This window comes from Chiloscyllium punctatum, chromosome 41 (assembly GCF_047496795.1).
Source record: "Chiloscyllium punctatum isolate Juve2018m chromosome 41, sChiPun1.3, whole genome shotgun sequence".
Taxonomy (NCBI): Eukaryota; Metazoa; Chordata; class Chondrichthyes; order Orectolobiformes; family Hemiscylliidae; genus Chiloscyllium; species Chiloscyllium punctatum.
The window spans coordinates 39330858-39354437 of record NC_092779.1 but is presented as its reverse complement, the minus strand read 5'-3'; the positions used below and the strand labels follow the sequence as shown (position 1 = coordinate 39354437).

Sequence of the window (23580 nt, the reverse complement as noted above, 5' to 3'; positions counted from 1 at the left end):
CTATGTTCAAATGGGAGAAGGAAATGCAATCAATAGTTACGATAACCCCAGTCCTACCATTCCAGTTGGTCACACTGGTTGTCAGTGTTTGCTAAGCTACATATCAACTATTCACATACTGAGTCCCACTGTCCATAATCTTTGTTTTGGGCAGTCAGTTAGATCAGTTGGATGGATGGCTAGTTTGCAATGCAGTGTGATGCCAAAGGTGTGGGTTCAACCCACACTGGCTAAGCTTACACTAAGGATTCTCCTTTTCAATTTCTCCCCTTGCCTGAGGCATGGTAACCCTCAGGTTAAAATGACAGTCATCTATCTCCAATGAGAGAGCTACCCTATGGTCTAGTAGGACCATGGCAACTTTATTCTGATTAGTACAACCTCCACTCCCATTGTAAAATTGCTTTCTCATCTGAAGTTGTAAAAATGAATACATGGGCTGTTGGGTTAAAATGATTGGTGGATGAAAGAAATAATTTGATTGCTGCAAAAGTGTGAGAACTCCCAGTTTCTTGAGTAATGAATGCTCCTCAGTTTTGGTGCCTGAATTTTTGATAAGTTGCTACCAATGGCTAAACCTTACACTGGGAGAAGTACTTTTATCGTTCTGTATGTTCAGTAGCATACCATTTTGCTCACTGGCAGCAGAGGTGATCAACTGGGTATTGTTTCATACATTCTTTTCCTTTCTTTTCTCTTTTCTTCTTTCTCTGCAGTTTGTTTTCAAAGCTTTTAACTTATTCAACTTATCCAGAGGGAATGGAGGAGGTGGCTCCTAGACCAGAGGCCATCACTGGTGAGTCCTGGAGGCGGGTCCCAGATCAGGTGCATGCAGGAGGCAAGTCGGACACCAGGTGGGTGTAGGAGGAGAGTCCCAGACTGGAGGTCAGCATGGGAGGGGAGTCCCAGACCAGAGGCCATCATGGGGAGCCGGGTACTGGGGGCGAGTCCCGTACAGGAAGCTGGTGCAGGAGACAAGTCCCAGGGGCGAGTCCCAAACTGGAGGCCACTGAGGGGAGGTGAGTCCCGGACTTGAGGCTGGTGCAGGGAGGCATGTCCCTCACTAGAGGCCACTGCGGGCAGGTGAGGCACTTGTAGGCTGGAACCGAGGCATCGAGTTTTGAAGTCAACCTTACCCTACATGCTTTCATGAACAAGTTGGCTTTGAACTCTCATTATCTCATTTGTAAAAGCTTCATTCTTGCCAAATATCCCTTTACCTGTGAATAGCCTCCTCCAATCACCTTTTGAAAGTTCCTGTTTAATACCATCAAAATTGACATAAGAGGGAAATTAGGAGGACAAAAAGGGGACATCAGATAGGTATGGTAGATATGGTTAAGAAGAGTCCAAAGAGATTCGACAAGTATATTAAGGGCATTTGACTAACTGGGAAAAGAATACGGCCCCTTAAAAATTAATCAGGCCATCTATGAGTAGAACCACAGGAGATTGATGAAATCAGATCCACCTATTTAGAATTAGCACTTACTGTTGAGAAAGATATGGAAGCTAGGGAACTCAAAGAAATATATAGTGATGCCTCAGAAAAAGTCCACATTACAGATGGAGGTGCTGGAGGTGTTAAAATGCATAAAGGTAGATAAATTCCAGGATATTGTGGGAAACTAGGGAAGAAACTATGGAGCCCTTAATAGAGATATTTGTATCATTGGCAGCTAGAGTGAGGTGTTGTAAGGTGGAAGGGTGGCTAATGCTGTGTCATTATTTAAGAAAGGCTGTAAGGAAAAACCAAGAAACAACAGACTGCTCTGCCTAACATCAGTGGTGAGTATATTCTGAGAGAGAAGATCTACATGAATTTGGAAAGGTAAGGATTGATTAGGGATAGTCTGCATGGCTTTGTGTATGGAAAATCAATTGAGGTTTTTTTGAAAAGGTGGCCAATAAAAGCAGAGCAGTAGGCATTAACTCTATCGACCTTAGCAAGACCTTTGACAAGATACCGCATGTTAGTAAAGTTAGATCACATGGAATCCATGGAGACCTGTGACCCTAGAATCATAGCAATGTGATTGACTTTCAATTGCCCTCTGAAACGGCCTAGTAAGCCACTCAGTTGTATCAAAGGCTAGAAAGCCACAACAAAGAAATGAAACCAGATGGACCACCTGGCAACCCATAGCAAGTGGACTGCAGTGATTCAAGAAGGCAGTTCATCACCACCTTCTCAAGGGCAAATAGGGATGGGTTATCAATGTTTGCCAGCCAGCATGCCATAGTCAACTGGATACAAAATTGGCTTGATGGTAGGAGACAGAGGGTGGTGGTAAAAGGTTCTTGTTCAGACTGGAAGCTTGTGACCAGCGATGTGCCGCAATAATCATTTCTGAGTATATTGTTCTTCATCATTTATATATAAGATCTGGATGAGAATACAGGAGACACTGTTAGCAAGTTTCGGAATGATATCAAAATTGGTGGCATGGTGGACAGTGAAGACAGTTATCTAAGAGTACGACGGGATTTTGATCAACTTGGCCAGTGTGCAGAGGGATGGCAGATCAAGTTTAATTCTGATAAATGTGAGCTGTTGCATTTTGGTAAGATAAACCAGGGCTGGACTTACACAGTTAATGGTTGGGTCCTGGGCAGTGTTGTCAAACAGAGATATCTAGGGGTGCAGGTACTCATTTCCTTGAAAGTGGCATCAGAGGTGGATAGGGTGGTAAAGAAGGCATTTGGCATGATTGTCTTCATGATCAAAGCCTTGAGAATAGCAATTGGGACATTATGCTATGGCTATACAAGACATTGGTGAGGCTACGTTTGGAGTATTGAATACAGTTCTGGTCACCCTGCCATAGGAAGGGCATTATTACATTGGAAAGAGTGTAAAAATGATTTACAAGGATGTTCTTGAGACTGGAAAGCTTGTGTCATAAGGAGGGCTGATAGACTGGGATGTTTTTCCATCGAACATAGGAAGCTGAGGGGTGATGTCATAAAATTTTATAAAATCTCGAGGGGAATAAATAAGGTCAATAGCCAAGGTTTTTTTTACCAAGGGTAGGGGAGTCCAAAACTAGAGGGCATAGTTTTACTGTGAGAGGGGAAAGACTTAAAAGGGACTTATGGGGCAACTTTTTCACACAGAGTGGGTGAGTATATGGAAAAAGCTGCCAGAGGAAGTGGTAGACGCAAGTATAATTACAACATTTAAAAGACATTTGGACAGAAACATGGATAGGAAAGTTTTTGAGAGATATGGGCCGAATGCTGGCAAATGGGACTAGTTCAGTTTAGGAAGGCAGGCTGGCATGGACAAGTTGGGCTGAATAGACTGTATCCGTGCTGTATAACTCTATAATGTTGCAGTGCTGAAGAGATTTCATGTGACTGTTGTTATGTGATGGTTGTAGAATCAGCGAGTTCTGTCTGTAACATCAATGTGTACATACATATGATGCCTGCACCAACAACCCAGGCTTCTTTGACAACATTTTCCACCAGCATCTGCAACTTCTACCACCTGGAAGGTGAAAGGCAGCAAATTCAAGGGATCTCTACTACTTGCAAGTTCCCTTTCAGGTGACACACTGTTCCATCACTATCACTGGGTCAATATCCTGGAACCCCTTTCCTAACAGCATTACACAGAACATAGAACAGTACAGCATAGGAATGGGCCCTTCAGCCATGATGTTGTGCTGAACATGACACCAAATTAAACTAATGCCTTCTTCTTGCCCTGGATCCATATCCCTCCATTCCTTGCATATTGATGTCCTTATCTAAAAGTCCCTTAAATGCCCCTTTCGTGTTTGCCTTCACCACCACCCCTGGCAGCACGTTCCACATTGCCACTACTCTGTCTAAAAAACTTGCCCCTCACATCTCTTTTGAACTCCCTCACTTTAAATGCATGCCCCCTAATATTAGACATTTCAACTCTGGGAAAACATGCTAACCATCAACTCTATCAATGCATCTCATAATTTTATAGACTTCTATCAAATCCCGCCTCCAGCCTCTGCTGCTTCAGAGAAAACAACCCAAGTTTATTGGGTCTCTCCTCATGGCTCATACCCTCTAATCCAGGCAGCATCCTGGTAAACTTTTTCTACACCTCCTCCAAAGCCTCCACATCCTTCCTGTAATGGAGCAACTAGAACTGAACACACTACTGTGTGACCTAACCAAAGTCTTATAAAGGCGCAACATGACTCTTATACTCAATTCTCTGACCAATAAAGGCAAACATGATATATGCCTATCTACGTGTGTGGCCACTTGCAGGGAACTATGGACTTGTACCCCAAGATCCCTTTGTACACCAGTGCTGCTCAGGGTCTTGCCATTAACCATATACTTTTCCTTAACAGTTGATCCCCCCAGAGTGTAGCAATTCACATTTATCCAGGTTAAACTCCACCTGCTATTTCTCCACCCATATCTGCAACTGATCTATACCCAGTTGTATCCTTTGACAACCTTCTACACTAACTCCACTCATCCTGGTATTGTTTGTAAAACTTACCAACCCACTCATCCACATTTTCATCCAAGTCATTTATATGTATCACAAACAGCAGAGATCCTTGCAGAATACCAGTAGTCATAGACCGCCAGCCAGAAAAACACCCTTCCACCACTACCCTCTGCCTTCTATAGGGAAGCCAATTCTGCATCCTAGTGGCCAGTTCATCATCAATCCCATGCATCTTTATCTTCTGGATAAGCCTACCATGAGGGACATTGTCAAAAGTCTTACTTTAATCCATGTAGACAATGTTGGTGCAGCTACCCACCATAAACTGAAGTGGTTAAAGATGGAACTTAACACCAATTACTTAATTACTTAACACCATCTTAACAATTTCAGATAAGCAAAAAATGCTGGCCTAGCTAGGACTATAAAAGAATTCACAAATAAATCCTGAGAATTTCAGTATATCTGCCATCAGGTTTTCCTTTTGAACTTTTTTTGGTGCTGCGAATTGAGCATGTGCTTGAATTCCAAAAAAGATTGTTTCTACAATCGCAGTGGAGAGAGTACACAACTGCATACAGTGCAAGCTGCAATTTCCTATAAAGCACCATATAAGAGCACAGAATCTGTCCATTTGTGAGAAAACATACCCTGACAACTCAAAATACCTTTATTATTATTGTGGAGATGGAATGATATTGTGTTTGTTCATATCTAAGCTAGGTGGCAGGGTGAAATGTGAGGAGGATGTTTGGAGATTACAGGGTGACCTGGACAGGTTAGGGGAGTGGTCAGATGCATGGCAGATGCAGTTTAATGTGGATAAATGTATGGTTATCCACTTTGGTGGCAAGAACAGGAAGGCAGATTACTACCGAAATGGAATCAATTTAGGTAAAGGGGCAGTATAAAGAGATCTGGGTGTACACCAGTCACTGAAGGTAAGCATGCAAGTTCAGCAGGTAATGAAGGCGGCTAATAGCATGCTGGCCTTCATAACAAGAGGGATTGAGTATAGAAGCAAAGAGGTTCTTCTGCAGCTGTACAGGGCCCCGGTGAGACCACACCTGGAGTATTGTGTGCAGTTCTGGTCTCCAAATTTGAGGAAAGACATTCTGGCTATTGAGGGAATGCAGCGTAGGTTCACGAGGTCAATTCCTGGAATGGCGGGACTACCTTACGCTGAAAGATTGGAGCAACTGGGCTTGTATACCCTTGAGTTTAGAAGACTGAGAGGGGATCTGATTGAGACATATAAGATTATTAAAGGATTGGACACTCTGGAGGCAGGAAACATGTTTCCGCTGATGGGTGAGTGCTGGACCAGAGGACACAGCTTAAAAATATGGGGTAGACCATTTAGGACAGAGATGAGGAGAAACATCTTCACCCAGAAAGTGGTGGCTGTGTGGAATGCTCTGCCCCAGAGGGCAGTGGAGGCCCAGTCTCTGGATTCATTTCAGAAAGAGTTGGATAGACCTCTCAAGGATAGTGGAATCAAGGGTTATGGAGGTAAGGCAAGAAAAGGATACTGATTAAGGATGATCAACCATGATCATATTGAATGGTGGTGCAGGCTTGAAGGGTAGAATGGCCTACTCTTGCACCTATTGTCTATTATCTATGCTGAAATACAGTTAGTGACCCAAGTTGAAATAATCTTATATTGAAAATAATGAGAACATTTAAATATTAGTATGAATATTTATATAGAAACATATATAGAATAGAATCCCTACAGTGTGGAAGCAGGCTAATCAGCCCATTGAGTCCACACCTACCCTCCAAAGAGCATCCCACCCAGACCCACCCCATCTCTTTAACCTTGCATTTTCCGTTGTTAATCCACCTAGCCTACATATCCCTGGACACTATGGGCAATTTAGCATTGCCAGTCCACCTAACCTGCATGTATTTAGACTGTGGGAAGAAACTGGAGCATCTGGAGGAAACCGTGAACATGCAAAGCCCACACAGATGGTAACCTGAGTCTGGAACTAAATGTCCCTGGCACTGTGAGGCAGGAGTTCTAACCACTGAGCCACCATGCTCCCTTACATAGTACATAATGTACATAATAATACATCATAATTATTATAGAATATACTTATAGAATATATAGAATACATAGTAATTATTTAGAAAAACTTAGGAAGCAACATTCTTCAGGTTGTGCAACACCACTAGATTTCAACTGCACTCATTCTAATTCTTATAATTCAGGCGTGGCTTTGTGGATTGAAATGAACATTTTAGTGAAAAACTAGTAGTCATTCCTGTGAAACATTATTTTTATTACATTATGACTTCTGTATTGAACCCCATAGCTTCAAAACAAATAAAAATTATACTTAAGAAAGGCTTGGCAGAATGGATTAGGGAGAACACAAAGGCATTTTACACTTATGTGAGGAATAAGAGAATGGTCAAAAGAAAGAGTAGGGCTGATCAGGGATAGCATAGGGAATGTGTGTGTGGAGTCTGAGGAGGTAGGGGAAGCCCTAAATGAGTTTTTTTGCTTCTGTCTTTACGAAAGAAACGAACTTTGTAGTGAATGAAACCTTTGAAGAGCAGGTGTGCATGCTGAAATGGATAGAGATAGAGGAAGCTGATGTGATGAAAATTTTGTCAAACATTAAGATTGACAAGTCGCCAGGCCCGGACCAGATTTGTCCTCGGCTGCTTTGGGAAACGAGAAATGCAATTGCTTCGCCACTTGCGAAGATCTTTTCATCCTCGCTCTCCACTGGAGTCGTACCTGAGGACTAGAGAGAGGCAAATGAAATTCCTCTCTTCAAGAAAGGAAATAGGGAAATCCCCGGCAATTACAGACCAGTAAGTCTCATGTCTGTCGCCTGCAAGGTGTTAGAAAGGATTCTGAGGGATAGGATTTATGACCATCTGGAAGAGCATGGCTTGATTAAATGCAGTCAACACGGCTTTGTGAGGGGCAGGTCATGCCTCACAAACCTTATCGAGTTCTTTGAGGATGTGACTAGAAATGTTGCTGAGGGTCGAGCTGTGGATGTGGTGTATAAAGACTTCAACAAGGCATTTGATAAGGTTCCTATGGTAGGCTCGTTCAGAAGGTCAGAAGGAATTGGATACAGGGGAACGTAGCTGTCTAGATACAGAATTGGCTGGCCAACAGAAGACAGCGAGTGGTAGTAGAAGGAAAATATTCTGCCTGGAAGTCTGTGGTGAGTGGTGTTCCACAGGGCTCTGTCCTTGAGCCTCTACTGTTTGTAATTTTTATTAATAACTTGGATGAGTGGACTGAAGGATGGGTCAGCAAGTTTGTAGATGACACAAAGGTTGGAGGTGTCGTTGACAGTATAGAGGGCTGTTGTAGGCTGCAGCGGGACATCGACAGGATGCAGAGATGGGCTGAGAGGTGGCAGATGGAGTTCAACCTGGATAAATGCGAGGTGATGCATTTTGGAAGGTCGAATTTGAAAGCTGAGTACAGGATTAAGGATTCTTGGCAGTGTGGAGGAACAGAGGGATCTTGGTGTGCAGGTACATAGATCCCTTAAAATGGCCACCCAAGTGGACAGGGTTGTTAAGAAAGCATATGGTGTTTTGGCTTTCATTAACAGGGTGATTGAGTTTAAGAGTCATGAGATCTTGTTGCAGCTCTATAAAACTTTGGTTAGACCGCACTTAGATTAGATTAGATTAGATTATATTACTTACAGTGTGGAAACACTTGGAATACTGCGTCCAGTTCTGGTTGCCCTATTATAGGATAGATGTGGATGCTTTGGAGAGGGTTCAGAGGAGGTTTACCTGGATGCTGCCTGGACTGGAGGGCTTATCTTATGAAGAGTGGTTGACTGAGCGTGGACTTTTTTCATCAGAGAAAAGGAGGAGGATGGGGACCTAATTGAGGTATACAAGATAATGAGAGGCATAGATAGAGTCGATAGCCAGAGACTATTTCCCAGGGCAGAAATGACTAACACGAGGGGGCATAGTTTTTAAGCTGGTTGGAGAAAAGTATAGCAGGTATGTCAGAGGCGGGTTCTTTACACAGAGTTGTGAGAGCAGCAGTTACCAGCAGCAGTTGTGGAAGCAGGTCATTGGGAACATTTAAGAGACTACTGGACATGCATATGGTCACAGAAATTTGAGGGTGCATACATGAGGATCAGTGGTCAGCACAACATCGTGGGCTGAAGGGCCTGTTCTGCGCTGTACTGTTCTATGTTCTAAATAACTGTTCCCTAGTATAGTTAGTTTTGTGGCTGAGCTCCCATTCATACCCAGTGCACAGCTCTTATAGTGTTACTAAAAGAGGAAAAACCATGAAGGATTAACTTCAGGTTGCAGTGATTGAGAACAGGTTGCTTGAGTGACATGGGAAGACTTGCAAAAAGGGTCTAAATACTTTAAATAATACTCTGATTAATATTTGCTATAAAAAATAAAATGCATGTAGTTGTGGTTAAATCCACAAACAAAATATATATGGATGATAACTACTATCAGTTTCACTCATCCTGTTCTTTTTACCCTTTCCAGAAGTCTTACCTTTCTCAAAAATCTCTTTCAATACTCCTCGTTTTATTAGTTCCTCTCTGCTTTGTCGTGTGGAAAACTTTCTTTCCAAAGCTGAAAGTAACACAGATTATGTTTAGATGCAATGATATAAATAACAGATAAATAAGTATCCTGCTTCCTCTACCAGGCAACATTATTTCCTGCTTTTCTGTGATAAGCAAAAACCTCCAAATTTCACTAGCATCTCGCCACAGGTGCTTCTACACGCTTTGCCTGAGCACAAATAAGTCCTCCACACACAACTTCAGTCGTAATTTATTCAGTAGCCATTTAAATAGGCTCACAATGCACGTTGTTTCAAGAGTGAATGAGGAAATGAAGTTTGGACATATTTTGACCAATTTTATTATCATGAAACTATTTCAGCCTGACTGTGCATGCTTATGACTTCAGGTGCATGCTTCAGGATGCCAACAATGCAGGTTGCATTTAAATAAAGAAATAGCTAACGGTTACAACAGGGATAACCAATCAAAACAAAATCAGCTTCACTATCACTGCATTCATAATACAGTGAAATTAAAACTTTCAATGACCTTCCAAGTTGCCTAATTGTTCCTAACCAGACTTCGTAAAAAACATAAATATGCAAATTAAAACAAAAAACAATGATCATAACCCCCCCCCCCCCCCACTCACACATAGGCAAATTAAGTGGAGGAATACAGTGAAATGAAAATAACCAGTTCAATAAAGTTTCCAATGTGGAAAAAACAGGCCTTTGTGAAAACCTTGGACAACAGGTTGTTCACAGGCATGCAGAACTGTATAACTTGCTTGAATTCCAAAGTTACTGTTTAACGCAAACAATACCAGTAAACTTCTAGAAATATATTTACTTTATTCTTGCAGACTGGGATTTTTTTTCTGAGAACTTTCAAGAATAAAATCTAGATTAGATTAGATTCTCTACAGTGTGGAAACAGGCCCTTCAGCCCCACAAGTCCACACCGCCCCTCTGAAGAGTAACTCATCCAAGCCCATTCCCCTTCCCTATATTTAACGCACTTAATACTGTGGGCAATTTAGCATGGCCAATTCCCCTGACCTGCACATCTTTGGATACAGGATAAAAGCTAAAGTGAGCAAAACACAACAGCAGTCTCCAGAAGTGTTCAAAAATCACTCTTCTGTCAAAACCCAGTCAGATTCAGCCTTTTTTCCAATTAAAATAGTCTCTGGTTGGCTGGTTAGCACCAGTCCGCCCTTGCTTGTGTAATTCAACATCGAACCAGGTGCAAACCTAAAGCATAGCAAAAGCTCAGTGCCAATTTGTGTATGTTTATTCACACTTAATTAAATTACATTATCTTACAGACCATCTGTCTTTTATCTTTTCTCCTTTAAAACAAGCTGCTATTCAAAATTTAACTCTTAACCTCAACCCACCATTTCAAACCAAAAAAAAGGAGAAAATAAAAGAAATATAATGAGGGTCTCAAAAACAAACAATACTGAATGGTCTTTAATTCACGAAAGGTAGATAAACATAGAAACACAGAAAATAGACGTAGGCCATTCAACCTGTCAAGCCCACTCATCATTCATTAAGATTATGGCGGATCACCCAACTTAATAACCTGCTTCTGTTTTTACCCATATCCTTTGATCCCATTAGCTCCAAGTACTCATTCTTAAATCTCACCTGAAAATCTTTTTTAAAATTAGCTTTGACTGTTTTTTGTGGTCGTAAATTCCACAGGCTCACCACTCTATGGAGGAAGAATTTTCTCAACTCATTTTAAAATGGTTTAATCCATATGACCCCTTATTCTGGACTCCCCCACCATTGGGATCATCCTTCCTGCATCTACTCTGTCTTGTCCTGATAGAAGTTATAGGTTTCTATGATATCCCCACCCGCATGCTTCTGAACTTCAACAAATATAATCCTAACTGATTCAACCTCTCAAATGTCAGTCCCACTATCCCAGGAGTTAGCCTGGTAAATGTTCACTGTATACTCTTTATAGCAAGAGACAAAATTGTACACAATATTTCTGGCATGGCCTTACTAAGGCCCTATATAATTGCAGCAAGACATCCCCATTTGGTTATTGAATCCTCTTGCTATGAATGCCAACATGCCATTTGCTTTCTTTACCACCTGCTGCGCCTGCCCACTTACTTTCAGCGACTTGTTTACAAGGACGCCTAGTTGCACATTCCCCTCTCTCACATTCCCCTTGTTAGGGTGGCATGGTAACTCAGTGGTTAGCCTCACAATGTGTTCGATTCCAGCCTCAGGCGACTGTCTGTGTAGAGTATGCACATTCTCCCTGTGTCTACGTGGGTTTCCACCCAGTGTTCCAGTTTCCTCCCACAGTCCAAAGATGTCCAGATTAGGTAAATTGGCCATGCTAAATTGCCCGTAGTGTTCAGGGATGTATAGATTAGGTGCATTATTCATGGGTGACAATAGGGTAGGGGAATTGGTCTGGGTGGGTTATCCTTCACAGGATCGGTGTGGACTTGTTAGGCCGAAGGGCCTGTTTCCACACTGTAGGGATTAGATTAGATTAGATTAGATTCTTTGATTCAAATTATCATTTCTCAGGTAACAATCTGCCTTCCTGTTTTTGCTGCCAAAGTGGACAACCTCATGTTTATCAATATCATCCTGCATCTGCCATGCATTTGCCTGTGCATTCATCTTACCCAAATCACACTGAAACACCTCTGCATCCTTCCATTAGATCAACATCGCTCCTCCACCCAACTAGTTTCATATTATCTGCAGATTTGGAGATTTTACATTTTGTTCCCTCATCTAAATCATTAAAAAGGTATTGTGACTATCTGGGATCCTGCAGTAGTGTGTGTTAGTCACTAGCTGCCATTTGGAAAAAGATCAGTTTATTCCTCTTTGTTTCCTGTCTGCCAGCCAGTTTTCTAACAATCTCAATACACTATCCTCATCCCACACACTTTAATTTTACATGTTAATCTCTTCTGTGAGACTTTCTCAAAAGCCTTCTGAAAGTCTCACATGAAAGCGCTTAAGAAGGCATATGGGATACTTGCCTTTATTAGTCAAGGTGCTGAATGCAAGACCCAGAAGGTTATGATGGAACTGCAATGGAGGTCGGTTAGCACAGTTGGCTGGATAGTTTGTGATGCAGAGTGATGCATCTACATGCTCCAACTCTAAAGGAAACTGCAGATCATGATAAGAAAGTCCACCATTGAGTATGTGGCCAATGTTGGAGCAACACCTCTATTCTTCCCACCAAAGTGCATAATCCCAAGCTTTCCCAAACTGTATTCCAACTGCCACTTCTTTGCTCCCTCTCCTAGCTTCTTAAGTCCTTCTGCAGCTACAAATAAAAGATCTATTGTGCTAATTCAAAGAGGAGTTTCAATATCTATAACTCAAATAGGACTGAGTCTTTACATTGACAAGAACATGGGTCACAGGTTGTTGGGAGGACAAGTTCCTTTGCAGCCTCTCTGAGGTTCTCTTTGAACCAGATTCTTTCATGCCCTTTGACAGTAACAGAAAAGATAAAGAATTATGTAGCACATTTCACAAGCACAGGATTCCCCAAATCAAAAGTTCTTTTGAATCACAGTTGCCATTTTGAATGTGTGGCAGGTAAATCAATACACCACTGTGTGTGCCCATCAGTGCTCTCATTTAAATCTTCATCGGAGTTCTCTGCACTTTCTTGTCTACCTTGGAGCGATGTAGCAAATTAGTTAGCAGTTCTAAACTACACAAATGTCAGATATTTTAAGGCAGAAGTTGGATGAAGGCAGAAGGCTGCACTGAGAAACAAAACCCTCATAGTCAGACCATTAGCAGCTTGCTCATCATGCCAGACATTAGGATGAGAAGTCAACTTGGCTTGGATTAATTAATCCAATCTTGAAGGGCAGAATAGAATGAGACGTATTAGTAGATAATAGATGCAATGGTTTTAATTTTTCAAAATTCCACAGATTCTAGAAAGATCCCATCAGATTTGAAAATTGCAAATGTAACTATTGGCCGATTTGCCTGACCTTAGCCATCAATAAGATTTTAGAGACCATTATTAAGCATGAGATTGCAGGGACTTGGAAGTGCACGATAAAATAGTCAGCATGGCTTCACCAAAGGGAGGTCATGTCTGACAAAGAATTCTTTGAGTAGGTAACAAGCAAATCAGACAACGAGTCAGTGGAATTTCTTTTCTCATTATTGATTCACAGGATGAATGTGTTGCTGGCTAGGCCAGCGTTTATTAACTAGCTCTAATTGCCCAGACAATACTTAAGAGTCAACCACATTGCTGTGGGTCTGGAGACAAATATCGGCCAGACCAGATAAAGATAGCAGTTTCCTCCCCTAACAAACATTAGTGAACCTGATAGGTTTTTCCTAAGAATAGACTTTGGATTCATGGTCATCATCAGACTTTTAATTCCAGATTTTAAATACAAATTCCACCATCTGCTGTGGCAGGATTTGAACCCAGGTCTTCAGGACATTGCTTAGGTCTCAGGATTAACAGTCCAGTGATAAAACCACTAGGCTGACACCTCCTCTTGAATGTGATCTATTTGGATTTCTGGAAGGCCTTTGACAAGGTGCTGCATAAGAGGCTGCTATATAAGAGCCCATGGTGGTAGGGGCAATGGATAGAGAATTGGCTGACTGGCAGAACAGACAATAGGGATAAAGGAGTCTTTTTCAGGATTGCAGCTGGTAACCATGGAAGTTCTGCATGAGTAACTGTTGGGACTGCAACTATTCACATTATACATTAACAATCTATGACGTGGAGGTGCTAGTATTGGACAGGGGTGAACAAAGTTAAAAATCACACAACACCAGGTTATAGTCCAACAGGTTTATTTAGAGGTACAAGCTTTTGGAATGCTGCGTCTTTTTCAGGTAGAAGGTAAACAAATGCTTTTTCATCTCAAATTGTTTTATTATTCTGATTTAAGATGTATTCATCAATGTAGAAGTAAGGAACAGTCCCATCAAATTGCAAAATTTATAAAGTTCTTACAGATAAACCACAGATAAAGAAATATTAAATAGGGAAAGCTGGCTGAACCATATGTCGATCAGATGTTGGGTAGGCTGATGGTGAATTTTCATTTAGAATCAAGACCTCAGAGCAGTGGTTCCATGCAGTGAGATCTGCCTGCCAAGCAGGAAGCACCATCTCTTATACTCACTGCTGCCAGAAAGGAGGCTATGTCTGTTACCAAACAGCAGCAGGATCACATCAGTCTAAGGTGTAAGGTTCATGATTGTCCTAATAAAGCCCTGTAAGGTAACTTTTCAGTTCTGAAGAAAAATCACACTGTGCTCAAAACATTAATTGTTTCTCTCTTTATTGATGTCGCCAGAGCTGCTGAGTTTCTCTAGTATTCCGTGTTTTGTTTCAGATTTCCAGCATGTTATGGACTAGGCCAGACCACTCAAAGTATTCTTAAGCAGGCAGCCCAGATCGTAACTTTGCTATTTGTTAAGTGTACAGTGAAAATTACCCCGAAGTAAGTTAGCTAGGTTGACGACCAGGTTTTAAAACAGACAAAAATTTATTCACAAAACTATGGAATGAAGCACAAAGAACAGAATATAGAATACCCACAGAACTCAATCTATCCAAACTAGACTTAATTATGCTGTTCTGAAAATACACAACAGTCCCAATAGACAAACCCCTTAAACACAAAGTAGAAATGAAACAAAGGCTTACAGGTCAAAGTTAGAGGGGCAGCAAGAGACAGAGTCTAGCAGCCTGTTTCCACACAGTCCACTGCTGAACTGACAAAGTTCTGAACTGAACTGCTCAGCTAGAGAGCTGGCCACACCCACTTACAGGTTACTTCTAAAACATGAAAGCGGTGGCTGAGAGTCTGTTTACATATAAACAAAAAGGCCTCTCAGTAACCCTTTGATCTCTATACCAAGCCAGCCATGTCTGAGCCCAGACTGGTTTATGACCCCTCTGATAAAAACCAAAGACTCAGTATCCTTGAGAAAATGAACAGCTTTTTTTAAAAAAGGACTAGCCTTGAGACAAGCATTCACAGTCTTAGCTTTTAAACAAGATAAGTGACTTGATGGGTGGTGTGACAATGTACCTTTATTGAAAAAACCAGCAAAAACGCTTTCTGGAATAAGTTTTTTCCTGAGATGAAAGGAAAAGCAGAAACTGAAATAAAGGAATTAAAAGCAACTAGCCATCCCTGGGAAGAAGGAGTCAATGCAACATAAACAAGCTGTTTCCTGAGAGAAAGGAGGTAACACTGCTTGATAATCTGCTGCCTTATGGCAAATGAGCAATTAAGACTGCCTGCAGAAGGAAGGTCCTGAAGTAAAGGAGTTAGTTGCAAGACAAACCATTTCAAACAGACAGCTTACACCGAATGTAACAAGGGAGGCTACTTCTGATAAGGTCTCCAAAAGAGTAATCTATGTTGGGGAAGAAAGACTCTCAAGGATCATCATAAAGTCACACCACAAACTTGAAAGAGAAAATTGCATAAGAATCCAACACAGACAATGCTGCAGCAGAACGTCAAAAATCAACACTGTAAAAGGATAATAGCCAGGTTGGGTTATGAGGCCTAACCTGCTTACGTGGGGGTTGTGGTTTGGTTGCTACATGCAATAAAGTTTAAATCATTGCTTTCTTACTTGACTGTCCATGAGATTTCTTAATAAGTAGCCGAATTACAGGTAACTTGGGGGGATTTACCCACAACAATTGGCATCCCTGGGTTTGTCTTGGTTAGAAGCAAGTTTAAATTGTTCTGAAATTGAAATTACCAGCCTTGTATTCTCAGAAATCCTGCCTGAGCCTGATTTAAGAGGACAGTTGCCCTATGTGATCACCAGTGATCAAGTAGGTGGAGGAGGTTAGATGCAACATTTTTAGATTTAATAGGAACATTCATTTTGTATTATTGAATTTGGCATTGGAATTATGTAGGGGTGGCATATACCTGGTCAGAACAGAAAGGCTCATGTCTGTTTACAAAAAATGGCCAATAACTGGAAAGTAGAATTATACAGCAGAATTTAAAACAAAATTGGAGATAGAAACTAAGCAAAACAGCCTGCTTGCACACAGTAAAACATAATGATACCATTGAACAAGTCACTCGAAGGATAGTAAAAAGGATTCAGCCTGTTCCCATTCAAAATAGCTCTGATAAGACAACCTAAAGTCTGATAAATGAGTAACTCTAGCCACATGAAATGAATGGGTAATTGTCCCATAAATGAACAGACAACAGGTGCCAGATACAGACCATTAATTCCCTAAAACAGCTAAGGGTGCAACAGCTAAAGTTATTCAGATTACTTACAGTGTGGAAACACGCCCTTCGGCCCAACAAGTCCACACCGACCCACCGAAGCGCAACCCACCCAGACCCATTCCCCTACATTTACCCCTTCACCTAACACTACGGGCAATTTAGCATGGCCAATTCACCTAACCTGCATATTTTTGGATTGTTGGAGGAAACCGGAGCATCTGGAGGAAACCCACGTAGACACGGGGAGAATGTGCAAACTCCACACAGAACAGGAAATGAACCTGGGTCTCTGGTGCTGTGAAGCAGCAGTGCTAACCACTGTGCCACTGTGCCGCCCAAAACCGTGCGTTATCTTGTAGTATTTACTTTCTTGCAATAAAATAGAATATTAAGAAATAGGTTCTAGTAAATAGTCTTAGCATGATAAGGGTAGTTGTTGTGGTTCTGTTCGCTGAGCTGGGAATTTGTGTTGCAGACATTTCGTCCCCTGTCTAGGTGACATCCTCAGTGCTTGGGAGCCTCCTGTGAAGCGCTTGTGTCTGCAACACAAATTCCCAGCTCGGCGAACAGAACCACAACAACGAGCACCCGAGCTACAACTCTTTTCACAAACTTTGATAAGGGTAGTTTTCAGCATAACAATAGGTAAATATAACCTATAAGGGTAAAAAAGCATAAGGGTAAAAAAGCATTTAAACCTCGATGGGAAGTTAACTAGCTTTAGGAAATGACTTCAAGATAGATTACTCTCAGCCCATTAATTACAAAGTCCTGACAGTAAGAGTAGCTGTTATAATTTTACACTGTATAATTAACTTTATAACAGAGGAACCTCAATTATCCGAATGAGATGGGTGGGCACTATTTTGTTCGGATAACTGATTATTCAGTTAATTGATTCAATGCCTCTCCCCTGGGTCTCGGAGTTTTCTGAAGTTTCTTTTTTCCTCTGTCTGTCTCAGGATTTGTTTCTTAGCAGACACATGCTAGTGTGTAAGGGACCTGCAGCTTAGCTGAAGCCTCCCCCCACACCTCCAAAATCAGTTCAATGGGATTGACACAGCAAGCACTTCCTAAGTCTGCTCTTCATTTAGGAGACTAGGCAGCAGCACACCTTGTGTGAGCCCACCCTCCCCCCCGCAATTCCCCATCGCCCCCTCCCCAATCATGGGTAGCTGGACTGAACACCAACAGTAAGACTGCTGTGACCTTTTGGGGGGGGGGGGGGGGGGTCTCAAAAACCACACACACACACACACACACACCTCTTTTTACTGCAATTTTTTGACAAGTTCCACCTTTGCCCTGTACAGGAGAGATTATCTGGTGAAGAGGGGTTCAGGTTACACCCCTGTGTAGAACTCCAGTGTAAATGGGGGGAAAGAGAAACAGCGTGGGCAGTCAGTCCCTTGGAGATGGTGCCTGGGCTCCCATCGATATCCAGGACCGTTCTTGGTAGCATCTCAGTAAACTGGGTTCATTTTCAATCATCGTAAACAAAAGATGCAATCAGTGTTGAAACACCTCTTTAATGTAATGTTTCTATTGGGACCTTGAGATCTTCTTTAGATAATTCAAAATTCAAATAATTGATATTCAGATAATTGAGGTTCCTCTGTATTACAAATCTTACAGAAATTAAGTTAAAACTAACTGCCTTCTGTACTTCTTTTTACATATATAATTAGAACCGTGGAAAATATGAGGAATAATTGAATTTAATAAAATGAAATATAATGAATAACAGAATTCAAACTGTCCCTAGAGATAAGCTAGCCTGAGAGATCCGAAGGAGTGTAACATTTAACTCTGGAATGTGAGATGCAAAAAAGATCCCAAGGACGAGCGATTGTGGAGTCTGTTAAACATAGGGACGCCCATCATTGATTAGGTATTTTACAGGATTGGGTGTATAGTTTAGAAGGAAGGGCTGTTACTATGGAATATGTGATCATTGTAACACAGAAATATATAAAGTACTGTTTGTTTTCTGTGCAAGTTCGAGCATGCCATGGATCTCCCTTCCAAGGCCAGTCTCGGGGGAAGATCCTTTAGCTCTCTCCCTGCATTTACTGGTGTCTGCTTGAATAAACATCTTCCACTTGCCTGAATCCTGCCTGTCTCGTCAGTCTTCAATCCTGGTTGGGGGAAAAAGCTCCTACATCTTAGCTTTGAAATCATGGCAGATAATCAATCTGCATGGTAGAACTGGTGAGGGAATATTTGAATAAGAAATTGCAAGTGGGATAGAGTATTAGGAAACTTGTGATGTTACAAGTCCTGGTTCACCGGATTGTTAGTTACAGTCAGTTAGGAGGTCAGTGGAAAAGTACACACTCAAAGAGGGTGGGCTGATGGACATTCATTGTCTTTTTTTCAGAAGATGTGAAGTGTGAGCTAGAGCAAATAAAGCGGAGGTAACTAAGCTGAAGTCATAAAATGCAGAGCTAAAACTGCAACTTGATGCCCTAGCCTTTGTCAGTCAGAAAGGAGCAATTTTCTTGTTGAAAAACATATAATTAAAGGGATGAGTTAAATGCCAATCAGAAGGAGATAGTTCATCTTTCAAATTATCAAAGTCAATTTGCAACAGCGAACAGAAATGCCAAGAGGTAGATTCAAGAGTCAAAAATTAAGACTCAAGAACTGGAGGGTAATCGTAAAGATCTCTAGGCAACACCTAAAGTACTTCATCAAACACAGCTTCAGCAACAAGTGCAGAATGCTGATAATTCTCAATGCCAACAAAAAAATTGATGTCTTTAAGTCACAGCTTTTTAGCCAGAGAAATCATGCTTTGGGACCCTTACAGAAATTGGGACAGGAATACTGAGTGGGTACTGGTTGAAGATGAAGCTATTCTGATCAGGGGAGGAAATACAATTACAATCTCAAGTCAAGTGCCCCTCTGCCATGCTTGGATAAATGCTCCCTCTATCCATCAATAACAGGCTGCTACAAGGCCAAAGTAAAGATAAAAATTAATGAAAATCTAACAACAAAAATGGGAATATAGGTAATCAACCAGTAACTGTGCTATAAACCTGGTGTTTTGAAAAGTGCAACAAGCAAGTGGCAGAATTTGAAGCTAGATCAGTTAAGGGTATGCATAAACTCTAGAGTCAGTCAGGAGAAGGGCTAAGACCTATCTGCTGGAGTATCAGAGGGGTGAAATGTGCTTTTCTGAAATACCTTAGACTTAGAGGGGCCAGAATGGGAATTTAATAAAAGCTGATCCCAATCCCACCTATTCCATTTCCCTGTGACAAACCCTAGAGAGAGAATAAAGAGGAATAAAACTAAGTTTGAACCGCAGCTCGTTGTTTATCTGTTAAAGTAAGAGCACCTGGGCAAATGTGTTTTTGAAATTAGCAGGTTTTGAGAAGATTTATAGCTCAGGTTGAGGTTTTGGATGTAGGTTTGCTTGCTGAGCAAGAAGGTTCATTTCCAGATGTTTCGTTACCTTACTAGTTAACATCTTCAGTGGGCCACAGGTGAAGCAATGCTGAAAATTCCTGCTTTTTCATACTTATATTGTTTGGGTTTCTTTGGGTTGGTGATGTCATTTCCTGTGGTGAAGTCACTCCCTGTTCCTTTTCTCAGGGAGTGGTAGATGGGGTCTAACTCGATTCGTTTGTTGATAGAGTTCTGGTTGGAATGCCATGCTTCTAGGAATTCTCGTGTGTGTCTTTGTTTGATTTGTCCTAGAATGGATGTGTTGTCCCAGTCAAAGCAGTGTCCTTCCTTATCTGTATGTAAGCATACTAGTGAGAGAGGGTCATGTCTTTTTATGGCTAGTTGGTGTTTTTTAGATTAGATTAGATTCTCTATAGTGTGGAAACAGGCCCTTTGGCCTAACAAGTCCACACCACCCCTCCAAAGAGAAACCCACCCAAACCCATTCCCCTACCCTATATTTACCCCTGACTAACACACTTAACACTGTGGGCAATTTAGCATGGCCAATTCACCTGACCTGCACATCTTTGGATTGTGCAAGGAAACCAGAGCACCCGGAGGAAACCCACGCAGACACGGGGAGAATGTGCAAACTCCACACAGACAGTTGCCTGAGGCGGGAATTGAATCCAGGTCCCTGGTGCTGTGAGGCAGCAGTGCTAACCACTGTGCTATTGTGCCGCCCAAACCGCTGAGTCACCGTGTATCCTGGTGGCTAGTTTTCTGCCTGTTTGTCCAATGTCCAATGTAGTGTTTGTTACAGTTCTTGCATGGTATTTTGTCAATGATATTAGTTTTGCTTGTTATCTGTGTAGGGTCTTTCAAGTTCATTAGCTGCAGTTTTAGTGTGTTAGTGGGTTTGTGGTCTACCATGATGCCAAGGGGTCTGATTCGTCTGGTAGTGGCAATCATCCCAAAACACACAAACAAAGCTGCATCAGAACATTATTTCAATGAGTTAACACAAACTGCAGCACAGAGGAACTACGCAGGGTTCACCTATACCATAGATTCAAAAATAATGGGTACCCAATGAACACAGGGAGAAAGTGAGGACTGCAGATGCTGGAGACCAGAGTTGAAAAGTGTGACCAGAGTTGAGAAGTGTGGTACTGGAAAAACACAGCAGGCCAGGCAGCATCCGAGGAGTAGGTGAATCGACGTTTCGGGCATAAGCCCTTCTTCAGAAATTCCTGAAGAAGGGCTTATGCCCAAAACGTCAATTCTCCTGCTCCTCGGATGCTGCCTGGCCTGCTGTGTTTTTCCAGCACCACATTTCTCAACCCAATGAACACAGTCCACCGATTTCTCAGCAACAAACCCAAACAAGCAGACAAAACATGTCCAGAAACGCTAGCCATCTTCCCTACATCAAAAACATCTTGGAAATGACTGCCAGACTACTCAAGACCCCTTGGCATCATGGTAGCCCACAAACTCACCAACACACTAAAACAGCAGCTAATGAACTTGAAAGACCCTATACAGACAACAAGCAAAACTAATTTCATTTACAAAATACCATGCAAGAACTGTAACAAACACTACATTGGACAAACAAGCAGAAAACTAGCCACCAGGATACATGAACACCAACTAACCATAAAAAGACATGCCCCTCTCTCACTAGTATGCTAAGGAAGGACACCACTTTGACTGGGACAACACATCCATCCTAGGACAAGTCAAACAAAGACACACACGAGAATTCCTTGAAGCATGGCATTCCAACTGGAATTCTATCAACAAACACATTGAGTTAGAACCCATCTACCACCCCCTGAGAAAAGGAACAGGGATTGACTTCACCACAGGAAATGACATCACCAACCCAAAGAAACCCAAACATATAAATAGAAAGCAGGAATTTTCAGCATTATTTTGCCTGAGGCCCACTGAAGTTGTTTAGATCAGAGTGGTGCTGGAAAAGCACAGCAGGTCAGGCAGCATTCGAGGAGCAGGAAAATCAACGTTTCAGGCAAAAGTCCTTCATCGTGAAGGGCATTCATGATGAAGGACTTTTGCCCGAAACGTCAATTTTCCTGCTCCTCAGATGCTGCCTGACCTGCTGTGCTTTTCCAGCACCACTCTGATCTAAACCTTGGTTTCCAGCATCTGCAGTCCTCACTTTTGCCCACTGAAGATGTTACCTCGTAGGGTAACGAAACATCTGGAAATGAACCTTCCTGCTCAGCGAGCAAACCTACATCCAAAATGTTTTTGAAATAATAAATTTCACAGGCAACGGGTGGCACAGTGGCTCAGTGGTTAGCACTGCTGCCTCAGAGCGCCAGCGGCATGGGTTCGATTCCAGCCTCGAGCAACTGTCTTTGTGCAATTTGCACTTTCTCCCCTTGTCTAAGTAGGTTTCCTCCAGGTGCTCTGGTTTCCTCCCACAGTCCAAAGATGGTGACTGGATACTGCCTTCATGGAGTTATTTCAACAACCAGTACCCTCTTTCAGATTAGATGAGACAGTTAGAGAGTTCCAGGTTTTTTACCCAGCATCATTTCGAAGATAAAAATGGTGTATGACTTTGGAGGGTGGTGTTCCCATGCATCTGCTCCCCTCCCTTAAAAAGATCAATAGAACTCAATTTGTAAACTCTGAAATTTTAGACTGAACACTTGACTCCATTTTTCTGATTCTTTTGGAAAAAGGCACATGTGTAAAAGCAAGGGGTGGGGGACAGGGAGTGAGACTTCAACCTTAAAGTTTAAGCATAACATGCAGAACAATCAGGTGACTTCACTTTACTACATTTTCTGAATGACAGTTGATGTGGAGGGCAGACTTTATACTTGGACATGTAAATATGGCAATTAATTGGCTACTTGAAAGTGTAAAACCAAATTCTGATCCTTTTTATTTTTAAGTGTAGACTGAAATGGAAAAGGAAGTGTTTTAAAATCAAGGATTGCTAAAGCACTACTGCATGATTTTGAAATCAAGTAACCTGGCACTCATTGTAGGTACGGTTTAGATAATACAATGACAGGTTAAGCAGTAGTACGGGAAGGTGTAGATGAGCTGAAACCAAGATCCAAGCAGATATTCAGCTGGCAATAAGTAGCTGGTTTGCCAATAGACCAGTGACTAGTAATTAATGACAAAAAGGCTTTTGGCTTGCCAACAACCATGCAATTGACTCACAAGTAGCTGAACAACCGAGGACTGTGAACAAGGTACTGAGATGCCATCAGATCTCTGTAAACTCAGGATTTGTCTCTATCCTCTGCAGTAAAAAAAAGTTTATTTTTTGTTCAGTTGCTCTAAGCTGTGACTTTTAATTAATAAATCAGAATTTTTACAAATGTGAACCAGTCACCCCATGCCTCCAACAAAACCAGTGAATGTATCTAAAGAAGGAAGACTGAAAAGCCACATTTTGATCAGCACAAGAATCATCTCAGCAGATCCAGTGAACAGAGATCATTATAAGGTTTTCCTAATTTTCCTCCAAGCATGACACCATTTTTTTCCCCTGTCTATATCTGTCTGCATGTATCTGTATCTGGAGGAAAGGTTTATAACGAGGTTCAGCTTTAACTAAAAGAGTTATATGCCAATGGTTCATAATTGTTTATCTGTAGCCAGAGTCTATCACTTGTAATAATTTAGGGTGTAGTTTTTCTTGCTGAGCTGTAGGTTTGATATCCAAACGTTTCATTACCTGGCTAGGTAACATCATCAGTAGCGACCTCCAAGTGAAGCGAAGCTGTTGTCTCCTGGTTTCTAGTTACATCTTTCTTCTGGATGGGGTTCCTGGAGTTTGTGGTGATGTCATTTCCTGTTTGTTTTCTGAGGGGTTGATAGATGGTATCTCGATCTATGTG

General features: G+C 41.7%; 1 protein-coding gene across 7 annotated transcripts in view; it reads right to left on the bottom strand.

Annotated features, from left to right (window-relative positions):
• Positions 1-23580, bottom strand: part of LOC140464992 (phosphatase and actin regulator 1-like) — a 468298-nt gene that overhangs the window by 129284 nt on the left and 315434 nt on the right. For 5 of the 7 annotated variants that reach the window (XM_072560733.1, XM_072560737.1, XM_072560738.1 and 2 more), the window contains one exon: positions 8987-9067. The exons of the other annotated variants lie outside the window; for them this stretch is intronic. In XM_072560733.1, the coding sequence (XP_072416834.1) occupies positions 8987-9067 (81 nt within the window). The remainder of the gene's footprint in view (positions 1-8986; positions 9068-23580) is intronic. 7 annotated transcript variants of the gene reach the window in all.